At 42.6% G+C, this 23047-nt stretch overlaps 1 protein-coding gene across 1 annotated transcript; it reads left to right on the top strand.

Moving 5' to 3' along the window:
- The first annotated feature begins 6694 nt into the window (after window positions 1-6694).
- Window positions 6695-7851, top strand: CCL21 (C-C motif chemokine ligand 21). The gene is made up of 4 exons (XM_028524269.2): window positions 6695-6856; window positions 6961-7081; window positions 7169-7348; window positions 7429-7851. Exons 1-4 carry the CDS (start codon window positions 6790-6792, stop codon window positions 7460-7462), a joined length of 402 nt encoding a protein of 133 aa, XP_028380070.1. The 5' UTR covers window positions 6695-6789; the 3' UTR covers window positions 7463-7851.
- Window positions 7852-23047: the final 15196 nt, after the last annotated feature.

Genomic DNA, 23047 nt, shown 5'->3' with positions numbered 1-23047 from the left:
GCACCCCAATGTTCATTGCAGCACAATTTACAATAGCCAAGTGCTGGAAGTGAAGTAACCTAATTGCCCATTGGTAAATGAGCAGATCAAAAAACAATGGTACATTTACACAATGGAATACTATGCAGCAGAATAAAAGAAGAAGCTCCTACCCTTTGTGATAGCTTGGATGGATCTGAAGAGCATTATGCTAAGTGAAATAAGACAGGCAGTGAAAGACAAATATCACATGATCTCACCTAAAGTGGAACCTAATCAACAAAACAAATAAGCAAGCAAAACATAACCAGAGACAATGAAATTAAGAACAACCTGAGAGTCACCAGAGGGGAGGTAGGAAGGGATAATGGGGGAAAACGGGGAAGGATTGTCAAGGAACATGTATAAAGGACACCTGAACAAAGACAAAGTGGGATAGGACCAAGGGAGGGAGGTGGGGATGGGTGGGGTGGGGGGGTAGTGGTGGGGGGAAAATGGAGACAACTGTAGTTGGACAACAATAAAATAAAAATAATAATACTATTGAATGCCAGCTGCAATTGATGAATAAACTATTAATAAATATAAACTTGAAAAGTTTTGATGACTAAAAGGAAAGAGGAGGTAATACAATTGATATCACAAAAATATAAAGGCTCATAAGAGACCAATACGAACAAGCATGTGCCGACAAATTGGATAACCTGGAAGATATGGATAAACTCCTAGAAACATATAACCTACCAGGACTAAATCATGAAGAAATAGGAAATTTAAACAGACATACTGTAAGGATATTTAATCAGTAATCAGAAATCTCTCTGCACTGGCTTATATGGCTCAGTGGATTGAGCACTGGTCTGTGCTGGTCAAAGCACATACCTGGGTTGCAGGCCAATTCCCTAGCTGGGGGCATGCAAGAGGCAAGCAATCAATGTTTCTCTTGCTCATCAATGTTTCTCTCCCTCTCTTTCTCCCTTCCTCCCCTCTCTCTGAAAATAAATAAATAAAATATTTTTTTTAAATCTCCCAACAGAGAAAAGCCTAGGACAGATGGCTTTGCTAGTAAATTCTATCCAGCACTTAAGAAGTAATGTCAGTTCTTATTCAACTCTTCTAAAAATTGAAAAGGTAAGAACATTCCCAAACTCATTTTATGAGAACAGCATTACCCTGCTACCAAACCCAGACAAGAATACTACAAGAAAAAGAAAGTTATAGGCCAATATCCTCAGTGGACATAGATACAATAATCCTTAACAAATTACTAGCAAACCAAATTCAACACACATTAAAACAGTCATACACCCATGCTCAAGAGAAATTTATCCTTGGGATGCAAAGGTGATTCATATGCCCAAATCAATGCATGTGAACACCACATTAACAGAATGAAAGATAAAAATTATATGATCATCTCAATAGATGCACAAAAACAATTTGACAAAATTCAACATCCTTTCCCAGTAAAAACTATCAACAAATTAGGTATAGAAGGAATGTACCTCAATATAATAAAGGCCATATATGAGAAGCCTTCAACCAACATCATACTCAACAGCAAAAAGTTGAAAGCTTTTCCTATTAGAATAGGAAAAAAACAAGGGTGCCTACTATCACCACTTCTATTCAACTTTGTACTGGAAGTCCTAGCCAGAGCAATTAGGCAGGAAAAAATAAAAGGATCCAGATCAATAAGGAGGAAGTCAAATTGTCTCTCTTTATAGATGCCATGATCTTAAATACAGAAAATTCTAAAACCTCCACCAAAAGCCTGTTAAAATTAATAAACAAATTCAGTAAAGTTGTAGGATACAAAACAAACATACAGTTGTGTTTTTATAGACTAACAAAAATCAGTTGTATTTTTATATACTAACAATAAACTATCTGAAGAGAAATAAAAAATAATCCCATTTACAATAGCATCAAAAACAATAAAATAGGAATAAATGTAACTAAGGTGAAAGACCCATACACTGAAACCATAAAACATGGATGACAGAAGTTGAAGAAGACACAAATAAATGGATATCCCATGTTCGTAGATTAAAATATAAATAGTGCTAAACATCCATACTACCAAGGTGATCTATAGATTCAGTATAATCCCTAACACAATTCCAATGACATCTTTTTCACATAAATAGATAAAACAATCCCAAAATTCATACAGAACCACAAAGACCTAATAGCCAAAACAATCACGAGAAAGAAAAACAAAAGTGGAGTTACAATATTCTTGATTTCAAGCTATATTACAAAGCTATTGAAATCAAAATGGTATATACTGGCATGAAGACTGACACATAAACCAATGGGACAGAATAGAAAATCCGGAAATCATGCAAGCCCATGCATATATGGCCAACTAATCTTTGACAAGGCACCAAGAATACAATGTAGGGAAAGGATAGTCTCTTTAGTAAGTGGTGTTGGTAAAACTGGATAGCTACATGTGCAAGAATGAAACTGGACCCCTATCTTATATCACATGTAAAAATTAACTCAAAATGGATTAAAGACTTAAATGTAAGACCTGAAACTGTGAAACTTCTAGAAGAAAACACTAGAGAAAAACTCCTTGACATTGGTCTTGGCAATAACTTCTTTTTAATATGACACCAAAAGCAAAGGTAACAAATGCAAACTAAACAACCTGGACTGCATCAAACTAAAGAGCTTCTGCACAGCAAGGGAAACCACCAACAAAATGAAAAGACAACCCAGGAAAGGGAAGAAAATAATTATAATTTATATACCTTATAGGGGATTAATACCTAAAATATTTTTAAAACACATACAACAACAAAAAAGGCAAAATAAGATCTGATTAAAAAATGTGGAAAGGGCAACCCTACAACCAGCAGTGACAGTAGCAACCAATGGAATAGCAAAAGCAACAACAATCAAAGAAGTCCTAGCCCGACAGAAAGAGAAAAACAGTCAGAAGCCATCTGAAGCCAAGGGATAAAGCTTTATGCCCAAATTCCCCCCATAGAGAAGATGGATGCATCCTTGTCCATGCCAGCTAATTGCCAAAAGCTTTCGCTCTTTACAAATTGCATTGAAAAAAAAAAAGCCACCTGAATGGTTTAAGTGATCCACAATAATAGATGGTTCATGGGTTTTCTTGTTATTGGAATAAACATTCCAAAATCCCAGAAGCTGGAACCTGTTTTAACCACAGTAACTGTCAGGTAACAGAGAAAATATATAAATCACCTGTTTTAAGTTTGATTATCCAAAGAAAATTACAGATATATGAGACCTGAACATTTTAAAAATATTTTAAAGCTCTTATGGAGTTAGAATTGAAATGTCAAATAGAGAATCAGATTTTTTATAATTAAGAAAATAGGCAAAGGACCTGAATAAGCAGTTTTCCAAAGAAGATACACAAATGGCCAATAGATATATAAAAACATGCTCAACATGACTAATCATCAGGAAAATGCAAATCAAAACCACAATGAAATATCAGTTTCACACCTGTTAGGATGACTGTTAGCAAAAAGTCAAGAGATAAAAAAAGTTGTAGAGGGTGTGGAGAAAAGGTGTGCATTGTTGATGAGAATGTAAATTGATAAGCCATTATGGAAAACAGGATGGAATGTTCTCGAAAAAATTAAATATAGAAATTCCATATGGTCCAGCAATCCCAACATCTAGGTATATGAGTATATCCAAAAGAAATAAAATCACTACCTTGAAGTCATATATTTACTTCCTGTCTATTGTACCATTACTCACAATAGCTAACATATGGAAACAAACTAAGTGTCTATCAACAGATGAATAGATTAAAAATGTAATATATGTACAATGGGATGTTATTCAACCTTTAAAAAGAAGGAAATTTTTTTAAAATATACTTTATTGATTATGCTATTACAGCTATCCCATTTTCCCCCTTTTATTTCCCTCCAACCTGCACACCCCCCTCCCACCTGCATCCCCTACCTTCCTTACTTCAATGTCCATGTGTCATACATGTAAGTTCTTTGGTTTCTACATTTCCTATACTATTCTTAACCTCCTCCTGTCTATTTTGTACCTACAATTTTTGCTTCTTATTCCCTGTACCTTTTCCCCAATTCACTCCTCCCCTTCCCCACCAATAATCCTCCATGTGACCTCCATTTCTGTGATTTTGTTCCTGTTCTAGTTGTTTGCTTAGTTCATTTTTGTTTTTGTTTTTGTTTTTTAGGTTCAGTTCTTGATAGTTGTGAGTTTGTTGTCATTTTCCTGTTCATGTTTTTTATCTTCTTCTTTTTCTTAGATAAGTATCTTTAACATTTCATATAATAAGGCCCTGGTGATGATGAACTCCTTTAACTTGACCTTATCTGGGAAACACTTTATCTGCTCTTCCATTTTAAATGATAGCTTTGCTGGGTAGAGTAATCTTGGGTGTAGGTCCTTGCCTTTCATGACTTGAAATACTTCTTTCCAGTCCCTTCTTGCCTGCAAGGTTTCTTCTGAGAAATCAGCTGATAGTCTTATGGGAACTCCTTTGTAGGTAACTGTCTCCTTTTCTCTTGCTGTTTTTACGACTCTCTCCTTATCGTTAATCTTGGCTAATGTAATTATGATGTGCCTTGGTGTGTGCTTTCTTGGGTCCAACTTCTTTGGGACTCTCTGAGCTTCTGGAACTTCCTGGAAGTCTATTTCCTTTGCCAGATTGAGGAAGTTCTCCTTCATTATTTTTTCGAATAAGTTTTCAATTTCTTGCTCTTCCTCTTCTCCTTCTGGCATCCCTATGATTCAGATGTTGGAACGTTTAAAGTTGTCCTGGAGGTTCCTAAGCCTCTCCTCATTTTTTTTTTTTAATTCTTGTTTCTTCATTCTGTTCTGGTTAAATGTTTATTTCTTCCTTCTGGTCCAAACTATTGATTGAAGTCTGGGTTTCTTTTCCTTCACTGTTTGTTCCCTGTGTATTTTCCTTTATTTCACTTTTCATAGCTTTCACTTTTTCCTCTATTTTGCAACCATACTCAACCAATTCTGTGAGCATCCTAATTACCAGTGTTTTTGAACTCTGCATCTAATAGATTGGCTATCTCTTTATCACGTAGTTGTATTTTCTCTGGAGCTTTGATCTGTCCTTTCATTTGGGTCTTTTTGGGGGGGAGTCTAAGCGCACCTGTTACATATAAGGGGCAGAGCCTGATCTTCACCAGGGCAGGGCAACCCAATTCACTGTGTTGTGGTACTGTATGTGGGGCAGGGGTCCAAGAGAAAACCACTTGTTTGGTGAGCTTTCAGTCACTTCCTCTGCTACCCACAAGGAAATTGGGCCCTTCTGGTGCTGATTCCCAGGTGGGTGGGTTTGTGTACATTCCCAATGAACTCTCTCCAATGAACTCTCCTGTGAGACTGGGAGTTTCTCCCACTACCTCAACCTCCATAGGCTTTTTCAGTCAGCGGTTTTGAGGCTTTATTTTCCTGCGCTGGAACCCTGGGTTGTGCAGTCTGTCTTGCTCCCCACTTGTTCCTCCCAGTTTATCCACATGCAGATGTGGGATCACCCGCTATGCCAGCTGCTGCTTCACCCAGTCCACCAGCCACCACCTTGCTGTGAGTCCTCTCTGCCCCGGCTACCCATCTCTGCCCCTCCTACCAGTCTGGATGAATGTTTCTTCTTTAGCTCTTTGGTTGTCAGACTTCCATACAGTTTGATTTTCTGTCAGTTCTGGTTGTTTTTTGTTTTCAAATTTGTTTTTTCCTTCTTTTGGTTGTGTGAGGATGCACAGTATATCTACCTAAGCCTCCATCTTGGCCAGAAGTAAAAAAGAAAAGAAGGAAATTCTGTCATTTGCAACAACATGTATAAAACTGGAAAGCATTATGCTAAGTAAAATAAGCCAGATAGAGAAATACAAACACTGTATGGTATCACTTATATGTGGAATTTTTTTTTAAGTCAAACACATGAAAACAGTAGAATGGTGGTTGCCAGGGGCTATAAGGTGGGGAAAATGGGGATATGTTAGACAAAGCATACAAATTCTCAGTATGCTTTGACTTCTGAGGACTGAATGTGCAGCACGGTGACTATAGTTAATCATACTGTATTGTATACCTGAAATTTACTAAAAAAGTAGATCATAAGCATTCTCACTGCACACACATGCACACTCACACAAAAGAAAAAGGTAACTATGTGAAGTAATGGGGGAGTTAATTATCTTGATTGTGGTAATTATTTCACAATGTACACATGTATCAAATCACCATGTACACTTAAATTATATACAATTTCATTCATCAATTATACCTCAATAAAACTGGAGGAAAAACAGGAAATCTTCATGGCCTTGGATTTGGCAATGGTTTCTTAAATATGACACTTAAACCACAGGCAACAAAAGAAAAAAACAGATAAACTGGACTTCAAAATGTTTAAATTTTGAGCATCAACAGACCCTATCTAAAAAGTGAATAAACAAAACATAGAATGAGAGGAAGTGCAGAGAAAAGGAAATCTCAGTGTCCCTGCACTAAAATGTGGATCACCGCCTGTCAACTGTCCAGAACAGACTTAATGGTGTTTCAGAGTAGGAAAGTCAGAGAATATGAACAGCTGCTTGTGCGTTCAGTGTCAAAGACCTATGAACTCAGGACTCGGTAGTTCTGCCAAATTCAAACGGAAAAGGACGATCCCTATCTTTTGATAGGGGGAGTGAAAATATCCGCCTGCATAAATAAGCAGCTGACCAGTCCCAGCCCACACACTCCAGGACCCCCAATTTGCAGCTGTCCACCTTACACATAGCTCTGGCCTCATACTTACCCTCTATAATAGCCATGGCTCGGTCACTGGCTTTAAGCATCTTTGTCCTGATCCTGGCCTTCTGCATCCCCTGGACCGAAGGTATTAAGGAGGAACCTGCCTAGGATGAGGGGGAAAGGCGCTGGAGGGGTCTGGTTGAGAGCCTATAAGTAGCCCCTGACTCCCTGTGAACCCCCGCCCTGCAGGCAGTAATGGAGGGGCACAGGACTGTTGCCTCAAGGTCAGCACAAGGAAGATTCCCAGTCAGCTCGTCCGCAGCTACCGGAAGCAGGAGCCAAGCTTGGACTGCCCCATCCCAGCTATTCTGTGAGTGAGTGCAAGGGGGTGGGTGCAGCTCTGTGGATTGGGCATGGTGGGCAAGACTAGGACAGGCTTGTTAATGCCCATTCCCAGGTTCTCACTTCAGAAGCCCTCTCAGCCAGACCTATGTGCAGACCCTAAGGAGGCCTGGGTGCAGCAGCTGATGAAGCATCTGGACACATCACCAGCCCCACAGAAATCAGCCCAGCGCAGTAAGAAGGGTAAGAAGGACAAGCCTAGGAAGAAGAAAAAGGGCTCCAAAGGCCGTAAGAGGTGAGAAAACTGAAGGGATGGGGGAGGGAAGTAAAGAAGAGCCTCTATCAGTCCTTCAAACCCCTCTTCTCCCCTCCCAGGACTGAACAGACGCAGATCCCTAAAAAGCCATAGCCCTGTGACCAGTCTGGAGCCCAGGAGGCCCTCATCAGCCTCGCCAGGGTTTGGAGCCCCAATCCAAGGGGAAAGAAGCAGTCTAGGAGAAAGAGAGGACCCAGGGGCCCCAGAGCAGTCCCTCTACCCCCATACTGGCCTTGCCTCACCACTTCTCTTGCTTCAGCCTTCTGTATTTGCCGCCCCACCCGCATGGCTGAGTTGCCCACACCAGGCCAGGCCTAGAGAAGCAGAGGAGGGAATATGAGAGGAGGCAGCAGGACTGTCGCCTCTGAGGAAAGTCCCCCAGGACCCTGGACCTGACCCTGTTCCCTGCAGCACCCCGCCTCTTCTTTATAAATATGATTTATACATAACTGAATAAAAAGCTGTTCTGGCCTCCTACCCAAGTATCTGTTCTTGTGTGTTTGTGTCCATGGGGAAGCCAGTACCACTAAGGGGCAGGGTCAAGAGCTCAAGCTGACAGATTCTATGTTCTTACCTACCCCAAGAATTTCCTCCCATCCCAAGTGCCCAGGCCTATGGACAGTAGAAGGGAAGTTGACAGGTAGGGTGGAAACTTGGCTGTTCCTGGTCTCTGAGAAATTTCTGCCAATAAAGAGATGGTGGACCCAGGGCACATCACCCCCCACATCACCCCCACAATGGCTCTGCAGGCCTCTGAGACACTGAAGAGATCCCTTCCCTCACTATGTGCAGCATTCTCTCACTCCTGTACCAGAGACTGCCTCCCCCTTTCATTGGGGCCCACCAAATGCAAACCTCCAAGTACTTTTTTGGGAAGGTCCCCAGGAAGGAGGCTGGAGCCCGGGCCTACCTGTAACACAGGAAAACACAAGCCTACTGAAACCTACCCTATGCAGAGTTCCAGCCCTGGGAGCCCCTCAGAGCCTACATTCCCTCCCCAAACCCCCCAAAACCCAAGAGGACTTCCTTCTGTCCCAATCAATAAAGTGGGGTCCCTATCCTCTCCTCTTTGTTTATTGTAGCTGTGTACTCTCCATTCCGATCTGGGCTTCTTGACTTCCTCAGCTTCCTTCCAGTTGGGAAGGTGTCTTCCCCTTCCCTCCTTTTCTCCTCTTTCCCCTGGCTGGGGCCCAGGGTACTTAAATCTCCTGACATCAAAGACTAAGTCTCCTGTAGCAGGTATTTGGAACCCCAGAACTCAGTACATCAGGCTCCTCTCCTCTCCAAGAAGATGTCTGCCTGGCTCTCTTCCTCCTTTCCTCCCCAGAGAAGAGATTCTCCTATTCCCGCTTCACCCTTAGGTAGGGAGAGGGAGAACTCTCAGATGGGGCCAGGCCCTGTGGGAAAGAAGGAAACAGGCCCTGAGATGGGGGCCAGAAGCTGGAGGTGGCTGCCCCACCACCTTTTCCTTCCCCAGGAGACTGAGCATGCCACAGCACTCACCACTTATGAAGCCTTTAAAGTGTTTGTTGTCTGCTCCTCCTGAGGCTGGTGAAGACAGGGGTTCCTCCATACCTATCCTCGTACAGGAGGTGTGATCTTAGTCTACAAACATAGATGGACAAGAATTTTAAAATGTTCTTTCAATGAACTTGATTCCTACTCCAAACCCCTGCACCAGAGTGCTGATGAGAAATTCAGCATCAGGCACTCCTGGGGTCCCATCTGCCAAGGGCTATGCAAATGCCATAGAAACACCAAGGCATAAGGGAGCCTTCTCACATGCCCCTTACCCATCCTATCACTGGACATCAATCTCACCAGTAAATGCCGTGGCCCCTGTGATTCCAGCGGGTAAGACTCTCCAGGTCCCGGACTCTCAAACACTTAGCTCTTTTTTTTTTTTCCTGAGACATGAAAATTCAGTTATGAAAAACCTCTGGGCTCAGAACTGGTTTCCCCAGATACCCCCTAGAGCCCTCAGATACTCAGGCCCTGCAATTTGCTTCATTACAGCCAAGGACTAGAGCCCATTGCCCATGCTGACTGGACCTACATACCAATTCCCTCCACTATCTTAAAAAACCTCTCTCCAAAACACTCCTTGTGCCCAGCCCCTTCAGGGAGTAACCTCTTTCCAGATTTTCTTTCAACTTTTAAGAAGGCAGAAGGGCCTTCGACATCGAGATGCCTCTACTGTCAGCCCTGTCAAAACCCCTGCTTGCTCTCAGTCAGGGGTGTTCAGTCTTTTGGCTTCTCTGGGCCACACTGGAAGAAGAGTTGTCTTGGCCCACACATTAACACTAACACTAACGAACACACGCTAACAAAAACAAACACTAACAAAAACAAAAACATCTCATAACGTCTTAAGTTAATTTATGATTTTGTGTTGGGCTTCATTCATCGCCATCCTGGGCCACATGTGACTTGTAAGCTGCAGGTTGCAAACCCTTGCTCTAAATAGAAAAGAAAAAGATAAGCAGAACAAACAAAACTTGTATTTCACTAAATTATCCTGCTACACTTGCATGTCTGGTATTTGCCTCAAGCCCTGACCTGGGTAAGCATGTAGTATGTTATTTACTCCATCAGAGAATAAATAGTCCCTCTCCTTATCTGCCTTCGTCTTTGACAATGTTGTCCTGTTCTTTTGTTCTTCTTTCTGTAAGATGCGTGATTTTTTAAAAAATCGAATAATACATACTCATAGTTTAAAAATTCCAAAAGGTTTATTTTGCCCTGGCTGGTATGGCTTAGTGGACTGAGTGCCAGCCTGTGAACCAAAGGGTCGCCTATTGGATTCCCAGTCAGGGCACATGCCTGGGTTGCAGGCCAGGTCAGGTCCCCAGTAGGGGGTGCACAAGAGACAACCACACATTGATGTTTCTCTCCCTCTTTTTCTCCCTCCCTTCCCCTCTGTCTAAAATAAATAAATGAAACCTTTTTTTTTAAATCTTATTCTGAATAGTATCCATTTACTGCAACTTTTAACACTTAAACTACTTCTTTGAGGAGTTAGTGCCATGAGAGAAACACCGATTTGTTGTTCTACTTTTTTATGCATTCATTGGTTGATCCTTGTAAGTGCCCTCATCAGAGAACCCACAACCTTGGCATATGTGGAGACACTCTAGCCAACTAAGCTACCAGACAGGGCTTATACCTCTGTTTCTTGATTTATCTACTTGAAACATTATCAACCGACTACGTAGCATTAAAAAAATGGAGACTTAGCTCTTTTACCAATTCTCCTCTCCTGTCACTCTGTCCTCTAAATATAGTTATACTACTATATTTGGATCATGATCAGAATTTACATTATTATGACCATGCAAATGTTGTTCACTGCAGAACAAAGTAGTGTACTACACTTACTTCCCTTTGTCACTCAGCTTTTTGTTTTTCTGAAAAGTTGTAACTGTTCTTCCTTTTTTAAAAAATAAAAACTCTACCATTATCAAAGCCTCAATATCTTTCAAATGCTTTATTATATTAGGATTAAAGACTCAATGTTTAAAATATATGCAATAAAAGAAAATATAGGTGTGTTTATAGCCTTTGAGGTAGAAAAGAACTTCTTAAACAAGACATAAAACCATAAAACATAAATCATAAGGGAAAAGATCAATGCCATTAAATTCAAAGACAAGTGGGAGTTCAGGGTAAATATGGCAAATTAAACACATACATTTATATTTACTCCTCCCTGATCCCCAGTTAAAACTACAGTAATTGTTCTGATGTGTGTTTGTGTGTATAGACATAAAACCCACACGGACCTAAATGTGAAACAAGATAAAGTTAACCTTACAGAAGACTGATACTTAGACAAGTAAATATTTAAGTAAAAATAGGTATAAAGGAAAGCAAAAAACAAAACTATAAATTTGGAAGACTTCCAATGTCTTTTCACTGTATGCTTTGAAAACATTTTACTATATACCAAGACAGTAGTGTTCAACGGGAATACAATTAATGGCTTCTACTAGAAATATAAAGACAAAAAAGAAAAAATTCTAAGGATTAACCATCCCTCAAATTTACAAAATCTTCATCTCCCAAACGTGAAAATTCATTGTAATCCTCGAATCCTGAGTTTTCCTTTAACACTGAAGCATTTCATAGCTTTAAAACTAAGTCATCACTATCTTCTAAAAAATAAGTTACCCTGAGGGCCATCCACATCCCTTTAGTCTTTTAGTCTTTAAATTATTTTGCCAGTATCTCTTCCATGAAATAACACACATATACTTATGAAACGGTGGGCCAGCTCCTTACCAGTATGCCCCAGAATCTGAAGACTCCTGCTTCCCCTGGCTCACTCCTTCCTCATGAATCCTTTAAAGTTTAAAGGCCTCTTTGAGATAAATGTAAAGAATGACTCAGGCTAAGATCTCTCCAAATTACAGATCACAGAAACATCTTAACCTGAGTCCTATGAACCTGAAACTAATTCTAAAGTAAGCAACCAGATTTCTTAACACTTCGCCCACCCCACCCCCTGTGATATTTGTGCCACTAGCCAGTATTTCATTCTTTACTCATCAATCCAGCCCTTTAGAGTGACATGATCACCAAGGATAGTTAGGTATCTTCCTTTAAAAAAGTCAAAATGGGTACAGTATGGGACTTCCAGAACAACACCACTGACACACTCGGCATCTTCTGCCTTGTTTTATGGCACAGGGAGGTCAGAGGGATACAGTCTATACTTGTTATTTATGAAAGTGAGGCAGGAGATAGGAAGGAGGAAACTCTGGAGGTGCCCCAGGGCTCAGATAAAGGATGTCCACACAGGACAGAGACCCTCCCTGTTCTAAGACCCGTTGTTCCTGCTTTCTGGAAAGGCACTGAATCATGGTGACTCATGAATGCCTCTGTGCAGAAGATGCCACATGACCCCTGCTTCATTATAACAGCATTATAATAAATCAACATTATGCAACCCTCTTCTCGGATGGCCAATCAAGGATAATCATGGGAGACCACATGTGCAGTAGCTTTAAAGTAATGCAACTACTTGTACATGCGCAATAAAAGCCCGCCAAAACTAGCCAGGAAACATCTGCCCTATAAGAATAGAATCCCTCCAGCCCCAGAGGTCAATCTCTCTGCTCAGAGTTGACCTGCTCCCATGTTCTGTAGAGTGTACTATCCTTAATAAATCTGCTCTCTCTTTCTGCTATAAACTCTGTGTGTTCGGTTCAACTCTTTGTCCATGATTACCAAGAACTTGGTCACCTGTGCCCACTTTGACAAAAGATCAAATTAATTTGTTTCCTAGCTTCAATCGTGTGCCTATGAAACATGTTCTCAGCTTGAGCTGACCTCTTTTGTGAAGCTCTTTTTCTTCCCCAAACATCCAGGTGTTGTTTCTCCTTGTATTTTGGGACAAAGGGATGCTGTTTTGTTAAAAATCATCAATGCTTCTGTCCTTTAGCTTCAATCTTGACCAATGAATTACCATTTTTGTGGCTGCTGAAATTGCCCACTTTCTTCTTCTGATGCCTATGTTTGCAATCCTTCTAGTACTGTCTGCCCTAGAATTCCCCTACACAGACTATGTTATCTATGCCAAGAACCTGAAAACTTCATTTTCTTCAAGACACTCATTTCTCAGATAGTGGCAAACCAAAACACCTGCGGGAAACCCTGCTGCCATGTTCTTGAAGACTTTTGCTTTAGAGCCATGGATTGTGCTAATAATAATTTTTAATCCAATATTAAGAGAATAACCAAACTCCTTTTCTGAGCACCTGAACAGCCAGCGCCAAGTTCGGTTCAGAATACACCAACCCCCACCCCACTCCGCCGCACGCTGTAACAGGCTCCACTTAGCTAAAATCCTCATTGTCCTGTTCCGCCACCAGGAGGCAGCATCGTCCCTGCGGTCTTCTGTGGGCTAAAGGCAAACAGCACGATTGTGGGTTGAATTTTCTGTTAAGTCCTTCATCTTTCTGGAATCATTTTTTTGTTTGTTTATGTTTGTCTCCATTTTATTTTTTAAATATTTTTGTAGGATTTTATTTTTATTTTGTCCTCAAATGTGCCCCATGCTAGACCACAGGTCTAGTATTTTCCTGTGTCCATTGATGAGCAGGACCAACTCGTTTTCTGCCTCTGTCCACTTGATCCTCCTGCGCCGAGCATCGCACCCAAGCACAGTCAGGCTCTCAATAAACCTCGGTTGAATAAAGAAAGCTTTCTTAGAGTTAACACTGCACTTAAGTGCTTTTAAGCAACAATTGGGTGCGAGTTATGTATGCTGCGAAGGAAGTGCCAGAGGTGATGTGAACTTCCTTTAGTCTTTAAGGCAAACATTAGTGCATGTCTTCAATGTTGAGTGCCCTGGACTCGGGGTAACTTGGCGATACTGAGGATGGGGAGGTAAATATTCGCGCCACCCCATGAAGCTCTGCTCACCCAGTTCAGAGGCTTAAGTGGCAGGGATTTGGCTGCAGGGCAGCTGAGCTAAGTCTGAGGAAACAGCCGCGCGGGAGTACGGTCACAGGCACAGACCGAGTCTCCAGTCCGCACGTGGGGCTGGACCCTCGGCCTTGGTACTCGAAGAGGGAAGACCAGGGACTTTAGGCCAATGTCCTTCCCAGCCTCTGTGAGTAGCCCGCAGGGTCAGGGACACACCTAGTTCCTGCTGGAGCAGGCCACCTACTCTGCCCACAGAGTGCCCACTTCCACACACACACCGCTGAGCCTGAGCAGCAAACGCCCTTCTTCAGAGCCTCCCTTCATAGGCTGGAGAGCCTTCTACAGGCCTAGGTTTCCTTCTATGTCTTTATAATGTTGATGAGGAAAAAAGAACTCAGCTGCTGCTGGGCCACTGTCTGTGTGGAATTTGCACATTCTCCCCATGTCTGCGTGGATTTTCTCAGGGTAATAGGGTTTCTACTTCCCATATCCCAACGAAGAGCAGGTGAGGTGAATTGACTAGTCTAAATTGACCCAGTCTCGGTGAATATGGATGTGAGTGCACCCCATCCAGAATGGGTTCCCGCCTTGCACCCTGAGCTATCAGAGAGGCTCTGGACTGCTGCCACCCTGAACTGGAATAAGCGGGTTGGAAAATCATTATCATACTTGTTTTTATTATCCTTTCTTAAATATACATACAGCTCACATTTATTTCAGTGTTTAATATTAGAAGTGTTTGGGGGTCTTTCTTTAGAAGTTTGGTGATGTTTTTGTGACTAGAATATGCCCTGGGAACTTAACTCTTGTTTAATCTCAATTAGCCTATGGTAAAAATTGGTTTTGTTATATATTGTTCCACTTAGGTCAGTTTCCAAGAACCTATGGACAATGTTAAGACTTACTGTACATGTCACACACACATGCACACATACACAAACACACACACAGCAGTGATGGGCACACATCAGGCACAGCCCCATAGACACAATTCAGGATGCACACAGGACACATATACTGAGCATCTAGTCTAGGTCCTCTCCCCACAATCATTCACTTCCCTGGACCCCCAGCACCACTGCGGACTGGGTTGATTTCCAGGCCCAGCAGCTCCCTCTCCTTCCCCAGTGGCTAAAGTGCCCTCCCTCCACAAGATCTCCAGGGAACTTGAAGTTAGGCTGGCTCCTGAAGGAGGATGGGAAGAGATTTGTTCAGGGCTCATACTGAACCAGGACCACCACAGAGGCCACTTGGCTGGTAAGAAGGTAAACTAGGTGACATATGTAGCACACTGAGGGCTTTGTATATGTGGCCAGAAACTGTTTCAAACCTACCTTCTTGGTCTCCAACCCTCCCACCACCATTGTACTGTTCAAACCGATGGCTAGGGAGTGGGTGCCTTAAACCACCCACCCATGAGACCTGTGTCACTTCTCTTTTTGCCATGGGAGTGGGTACCATCAAAACACCCTGATGGATGGACTTCTGGTCAAGATGGTGTTATAGGTAAACACAACTCACCCCCTCGCACAATCATATCAGAATTAAACTAAATTATAGAACAACCATCACTCAGAACAGGCAGAAATTGAGTTGAATGGAAGTCTGACAACTACAGAATTAAAGAAACCACATCAATCCAGATTGGTAGGAGGGAAGGAAGCTCAGAACAGGCTGGTTCCATATACACATGCGGTGGATAAAAATTTCGGAGGGATACCTGGGGAGCGAGGAATCCCAGCCCCACAGCAGGCCCTCCAGCTCAGAGTACCAGTGGCAGGACAATAAGTCACCATAACTTCTGGCTGCAAAAACCAGCAGGGATTGAATCTGTGGAAGAAACTGCTGTTGTCTTAAGCAATTCTTCTTAAAGAACTCACATATGATCTCATTCAGACTCACTCTGAGCTCCAGCACTGGGGAAGCAGCTTGAAAGGCACCAATGGCATTCAGGGGAGAACTGAAGTGTCTGGCATCAAGGCAAGAGCTGAGAGACAGCTTTCTCCCAGACAGAAAGGCAAGCAAAGCCACAGAGCCGGCAGGCAGGTGCCATATCGGAGGCTCCGTTAACCTGACTAACACGGTTTGCCCCACCCTGGAGATCCACTGAGGCTCTGTCCCACCCAACTTAGAGTTGTTAACAGTAGCTTTTCCCTATGAACAGTTGGTCTCGGCTCATGCTTTACAACTTCCTAAATCCTCTCAAACTAGCAAAAGCTGGCCTCAGTGACCCCTAACCCCAGTACTTCTTGCTAAGTGACCCCAGGCTCAGCACTAGCAGCAGCCAGCTTAGATCTACAGCTTGGCTCTGCCTGGGAATCTCCAAGCCCAGCATAAGTAGCAGCCATCTCAGATTGCTCTGTAGCTCAGGTAGGGTGGCCCCGGGGCAAAGTGCAGGTGAGGGCTGTTAAAGGAACTTGTTTAAGAAAAGAAGGTCAAAACTATGAGAAATAAAAATGGCAATAAATAAACAAAGCAAACAGGGAGAACAGAGACAGAATCATGGATAGAAGAGGGTTTCGATGGTTGCCAGATGGTGAGGCATGTAAGGGAATGGGTGAAGAGGTGAGAGGATTAAGAAGTACAAATAGGTAGTTACAGAATAGCCATGGGGATGCAAACTACAGGAAATGGAGTAGCCAAAGAATTTATACACATGACCCATGGACAGGAACGATGGTGTGGGGATTGCCAGAGGGAGCGGGAGGTGCTGGGTGGAAAGGGGCAAAAGGGGAAAAATTGGGACAACTGTAATAGCATAATCAATAAAATATAGTATTTTTTAAAGATTAAAAAACACCCTAATGGCCCCCTTCTTCCCTGACTCATTTTCATCTTTCTGATCTATCAATGTTGGGGTGCTGCGGGACTTGGAACTTGGACTGCTTCTGTCTATATTCATTCCTTTGGAGATATCATTACCTTATGACTTTTAAATACCATCCAAATTTGTATTTTCAGCTAGAATCTCTCCGGAACTCTAGACTCTCTTTAACATCTCCACTTGTACTTCCAAAATGGAGTTTCATTTAAAAAAAAAAAAAAAAACAAAATGAAGCTCCTGACCTTCCTACAAACCCACTCCTTTGCAGTCACTAGCATCCTGATAACTATAACTCCATCCATCACGTCACTCAAGTCAAAAATGTTGTCATATTCTTGCCTCATCTTTCTTTCACATTTCATGCTGAATCCCTTAGCAATGCCCATTGGCTCTATCTTCAACATACTCCTAAAACTGACCACTTCTCACCAACTCTCAGCAACCTCACATCCTCTGTGAATTGTTGTCCCAGACCTGGTCTTCAGGTTTCCGTTCTTATACCGCTTTGGTCTATTCTCCACATGACAGCCAGAGTGAGCCTTAGGAACATGTCAGATCATGTTACAACTCTGTTGAAAACATGTCCCCCATGTTACTTAGAGTAAAACAGAAAGCCTACAAAACTCTACACTATCTGGCACCTATTATTGTCGGATAACATTGACCCCCTTTCTGTTCCTCAGACACACCCTTGCCTCAAGAGGGTGTGTCTTTACACTCACTGTTTTCTCTACCTAGATTTAGAGAACCTCTTCCCCAGATCTCTGCATGGCTCTCTCCTTCACCTTCTTCAGATCACCTCTCTGCTCAAACGCTATCTAAAAAGTCTTCCCTGACCACCTTCCGACATTCCCCGTCCATCTAGCCTTTTTTATTTTTCTAATAGCACTTACTGTCATTTGACATACTGTATATTTTTCTTGTTTGCTTATTACCCGTATTTAATTTGAGTAAAACATCTGCAAAAGCAAAAATGTCTGTTGTCTTCTTTTGCTAACTGCTGTGTCCCAGTGCCAAGAACAGTGTCTGGAACACAGAAGGGCCTAAATAAATATTTGTTGAATCAATGTGGTACAAATTCCTTTTTTATTATTTTGTTATTTCCATTCTCTCACTCTGTTTTGATGGTTCTCAGGATCTTTCAAAATAAGTTTCCCAGGCAGATAATACTAAATTTTAATAGAAACCTCTCCAGTTATGCACTATATTCTTTTTTTTTTAATCCTCACCCAAGAACATTCTTTCACTGTTTTAGAGAGAGAGAGAGAAGAAGAGGAAGAAAGAGAGACATCAATGTGGGAGAGAAGCATCAACTGGTTGCCTCCCATTCGCGCCCAGACTGGGGAAGGAACCTGCAACCTAGGTATGTGTCCTGACCAGGAACTGAACTTGCAACCCTTCAGTTATGGGTCAGTGCTCCAATCAAGTGAGCCACACTGGCCGGTTCTTGCACTATATTCTTGTATTATTCAGGATCTTAGTGGGAAACAGGGGGCATGCTCAAAAAGGTTTAATGGAAATGAATTTAGAGAAGGGACCATTCACAGAAGTGAGGACAGGTTTTGTTGTAGGCAGCCACTGCACATGACTAACATAGAAACACACCTCAGGCTCTCTCCTTCCTGACAAAGTGTTCATTAAATATACTGCCTGAAATTCTGCCCACTCAGAAGACTTCCCTTCACCACTGGCTTTCAGGGCCATGCCTCAATGCAAGCAACTATCTACTTCTGACCAATGCCAGCATACGTTAGCAACCCATCTGAAAATCAAGACCATGATTTTCTCCCTCTGTTAACTGTATAAAACTTCTCCACGAAGTCATAAGTATGATCAAAAGAAGAAGAAAACAATACAAGTAAGAATCTGAGCCCTGGCTGGCATAGCTCAGTGGATTGAGCTCAGGCTGCGAACCAGGCATCGCAGATTCGATTCCCAGTCAGGGCACATGCCTAGGTTGCAGGCCATGGCCCCCAGCAACTGCACATTGATGTTTCTCTCTCTCTCTCTCTCTCTCTCTCTCTCTCTCCCCTTTCCCTCTCTAAAAATAAAAATAAAATAAAATCTTTAAAAAAAAAAGAATCTGAGCCACTGGTTCATGTTTTTACTCACACCTTCTGAAACTCCAAAGGCCTGCCTCATGTGCACAATGCCCATTTAATAATGGAATGCTCCTCTGCACATCCAGCTATATAATTTGCTATAGATAACACCCTTAGCTGCATTGTCACTGGGTGATCACTAGTCTGAGTTTTAGACCAGGGCCCCATGGCAAATCAGGAGCTGTTTTTCAAGCAGGAAATAATCATTAGAAGAACAGCTGTGGCCTTACTCCAACACCCTAAGGGACTTTGCTATAATTCTCCTATTAGGACTCCTACAGCAAGCACCCTTCTCTGCCACAAACAATCTGAAGTTCACTGGACTTATAATGCATAAGGTTCAAGCAGCAGGGCAACTTTTCCTAGAGCCTAGACCTGCTCAAAACAATCAGCTTTATGCCATATCCAGTGAGTATTTTGCAGCAATAAACCTAAATACGGTATATGTTGCTTCCAAAATCCCTGTGCCTTCTTCTCCATAGTGAAGATGCAACATGCCCCCCGCCCCCCACTGTTCTTCAGCTCCTTCCTACCTCTAGTAGCCTAGACATTTTACCCATGTGGCAGGATCCTCAATTTTTGTAGGATTTCTTTCTCTCCCTCTGGCATACATGGGTCTGTCTGAGGCATTTAGGGTTCTTGCTATTTCATGCACCAGTAAACATAATGTCCTCAGTGTAAAGGACCAGTTTGATATTCTGTGGGATATCAAGATTATGTTATGATACTCAGAGCAGGAAAGTTGCCACATCCCTGAGGTAAAACAGTGAAGGTGTACTGCTGTCATTCCAGCTGAGAAGGAACTGATATTGGTGGTCTTGAATTAATGGTATAGGAAGAAGGCACATGCTAGGTTGGTTGTCATGCACTGTAACAAGGGCTGCAGCATCTTTTAAGTCTTTGAAGGTGCTCTAATCCCTGCAACTTCTCTCGCAATGCAGCACTGCTTTAAATTTAGTATCACAGGCAGGAATGTGGTGGGGCAAGCACTGTTCAAAGGACTTCCACCTGGCCTTTCCTACCATAATTTCCCCCACCCAATGGTTGAGAAATCAGTGTGGAGATGTTGTTAATTATGAGATACACCCATTCCCACATGCACTCTGAAACTAGAAAAATAACCACTGGATAGGTCTTACAGACTCACTTTGAGATGGATCTGGACCAAGATCTTTCTATCACTCGACTACCATGAACCCTCCTTCTGACTGGTAGACCACAATGGGGTTTAGGGTCCCCAAGACTATCATTTATCACAATACAGTATCCAACAATCCTCCCCCAAAATTCCCTGTTCCCCATTCACAGTCACCCTGGCAAATGGCTACAGATGTCTCTGGGGAAGGCCTAGACCACTGATTCTCAAAGTTAAGCACATGTCATAATTACTAGGAAGGAAGATTCCCAGGCCAATACCAGAGTTTCTGATTCAGCAGAGTTTGAGCAGATCCCAAGAATTTGTATTTCTGGCAAGTTCCCAGGTGATGTTAATGCAGCCGATCCAGGGACCACGCTTTGAGAACCACTGACTAAGAGAAAGATTGATACAATCTGCCTGTGAAAGAAACTCAGACTTCCCACCATACTCCCCGACCTGATTAAGGGATTCAGGTCTGGGGAACTGACTTAAGGAAATGGGTAAAAGCTTATCAGTCCCCAATAGAATTTGAATAAAGTTTCTCCCCACCAGACATAGAAATGTTCCACTTATGCACGTCAGGTAGCACATCAGTAAACTGTCCATCTACTTTATTCCTATGAATGCTGCAATCAATTAGCTACCACCAGAGATCCCTGTGAGCAAAGCATGTTGATTACCACTTGTCCCTGTAGCTTATATAGTAATTTCACTCACCTTAGTGCTCATGGTTAGGTGCCAACATCTGGTCTCTGCCACTCAAGGATTCCATATTCCTCTTGAAATAAGATTGTCCAGTCTCATCTTCCACCCTCATGTTCTGCCTACTAAAGAATCCACTATAGAGCTTTTCAAAGAAGTTAATGTTCCCCTCAGCAATGTGTTCTTATTGTCTTGGAGAAGGAAGCATTTTCCTGGGCCCTTAGGAGGTGTCCAAGTAGTAGTTACACAGAATAGGTGTATGCCAACATTTCCATGTCTCTAACCCTTGTTCTTCATCTAATGCAGCATCAGCATCACTTAGAAGTTTGCTAGAAATGTAACAACTTAGGCTTTACCCCAGACCTGTGAATCAGAATCTACAGTTTATCAAGACTCCAGAATGAATCATCTGCGCCTCAAAGTTTAAGGAGCACTGTTCCACGATATGTATGTCAGTGATGTTCTAGCATCTCAGCCTCATTGGTCATATTGAGTCCGGGCTTCTGGTAACCAATCCAACAGACTATGAACACCACTCCCAGGTGCTCAGCTAATACAATAATACACAAATCCTGGGTGAAGGCACCCATATCAATACATGTGTGAATGTGTCCTCACAGGTCCCCAGGATCATCCCAATACAGTTGGCAACTTCCTGCAGCTTCTCAATGTATGTGCTCTTGTGCTTGGAGTGCACCTCACACACTCCTGTCTAGGCTGAGTTAGAATCAAACCCTCACTGTGGCTGTGGCGACTATGAGGAGGAGTCAGGGTGAGTCCTGAAGAGAAAATGCATGCCCTTGGCCAGGGACTTATTAAAAACATGTCTAATGCAACGGAAGTCTGTGACATTCATAGTTTACAGAGGAACAGAGCGGGGGGGGGGGGGGGCGTTCTGCCAAAAAAGAAGATTCAAAGGGGTTTGAGAGTCCAAATTCCCAGCTTTGTTCATAAATGTCCAAATGTCCCCATACTAACTCTCAGAGTCCTACTCCTTCCCAGCAGTACCCTTATTCTAGTACAAGGGATATGGTGGGATTGGGTATTTACCTGGTGCTGCAACTCCACAGCATCATACAATAAGGTCATGGGCTTGATCCTTAGCCATATTTGCCATGTGGTCTTAACCACATCTTTCTCATGTGTAATTTTGCTAGCACAGGCAGAAACAGGCTGCCCACCCAACAATATGTAATCACCACTTGTGGCCACAGCAGTTAAGTGCATCAGGTGTTTTATCTCCTAATGTCTTTCCCTCCACCAACATTCCGCCCTAGACTATCACTGGCAATAGTCCAACTGATTATGATGCCTCTCATGCTCCAGATTACTGCTGCCCTCTTTTCCTATGCAAGAAAATGATCTGTGTACTTGTCAAACACATGAGCAAACTGATGCTAAGATCCCACTTTGGGGAATGTATTTCCTGGGATCTCACTGGGACCTTTACTGTGTCTGTCAGGATCATAGCTGAAGACATATGGCACACTCAAAATAGTTTAACCAGAAAGATTTTAATAACGGGACTACTTAAGAGGTGGGGCCAAGGATTAAGGAACCAACAGGGAACGGTGAAACACTCAGGGTTTAACAAGAGTGGCAAACTGTTACCATACCAAGACCTGAAGGAGGAAGAGGAAGGAACAGTGTTTCAGGAGCCATAGAGACAAGCCAGTGGAGAGGAGGCAGCCCGAAAGGATCTGTAATGGCCCCTCAGTGGTTCTCAAACTGCAGCAGGTACCCCAGTCCCTGGAGGCTATGTTCAAATACAGATCACTCCAGTAGGTCTGGAATAGGACCTGAAAATTTGCATTTCTCACAAGTCCCCAGGTGATGCTGCTGCTGTCCAAAGGCCACTCTTTTGAGAACAACTGCCAGAGGGCAATTAATTCCCTTGAAGAATTGCAGCAAGATGAAGGATTTGAGAGATTCATACTCCAACCTTTCTCTCCTACCACCCACTGATATCCCGCTGCTGCCTCCTGCGGGCCAGATACAAAGAGAAGCCAGAGGGCAAGGGATCCTGAGCAACGCTGTCTGTAAAGACCAGTCTCCCAGAGAGCAGGGCAGGGCAGAGAAGAGGGGAGAATGGGTGGGGTGGGACACCAGAGAAAAATCAGAACCACCGTAAGAAGAATAGATAAAATCGATGGAAAGATGGCTAGATGAGTTAATTGACACATATTTTAATGAAAGGATAGCATAATAATGATGGTTAATATTAACACTTCATGAATATTTATTATATGCCAGCCTAAACTAATGCCTTTACTGAGATTACCTCATTTAATCCTAAGAAGTAGGTCTACTACCATTCCTACTTTACAGATAAGAATACTAAGATACAGAAACTGGAGTATTCGCACACATGATCATGCAGTTAACTTAACAAGTGGTAGGACCTGAATCCCAGCCTAGGCATGCTATCCATGGAGCCTTACTCCTCCGCACAGATCTATGGTGGATGGACAGATGGCAGATAG

The sequence above is a fragment of the Phyllostomus discolor genome, chromosome 3 (assembly GCF_004126475.2).
Source record: "Phyllostomus discolor isolate MPI-MPIP mPhyDis1 chromosome 3, mPhyDis1.pri.v3, whole genome shotgun sequence".
Lineage (NCBI taxonomy): Eukaryota > Metazoa > Chordata > Mammalia > Chiroptera > Phyllostomidae > Phyllostomus > Phyllostomus discolor.
This window is presented reverse-complemented; position numbering and strand designations above follow the sequence as displayed.

Excerpts from the sequence above, each read along its gene's own strand:
- CCL21 (XM_028524269.2), top strand. The coding sequence starts at position 6,790 with ATGGCTCGGTCACTGGCTTTAAGCATCTTTGTCCTGATCCTGGCCTTC. Across the intron at positions 6,857-6,960 it reads CTGCATCCCCTGGACCGAAG|GCAGTAATGGAGGGGCACAG; the intron begins GTATTAAGGAGG and ends CCCGCCCTGCAG. Across the intron at positions 7,082-7,168 it reads TGCCCCATCCCAGCTATTCT|GTTCTCACTTCAGAAGCCCT; the intron begins GTGAGTGAGTGC and ends GCCCATTCCCAG.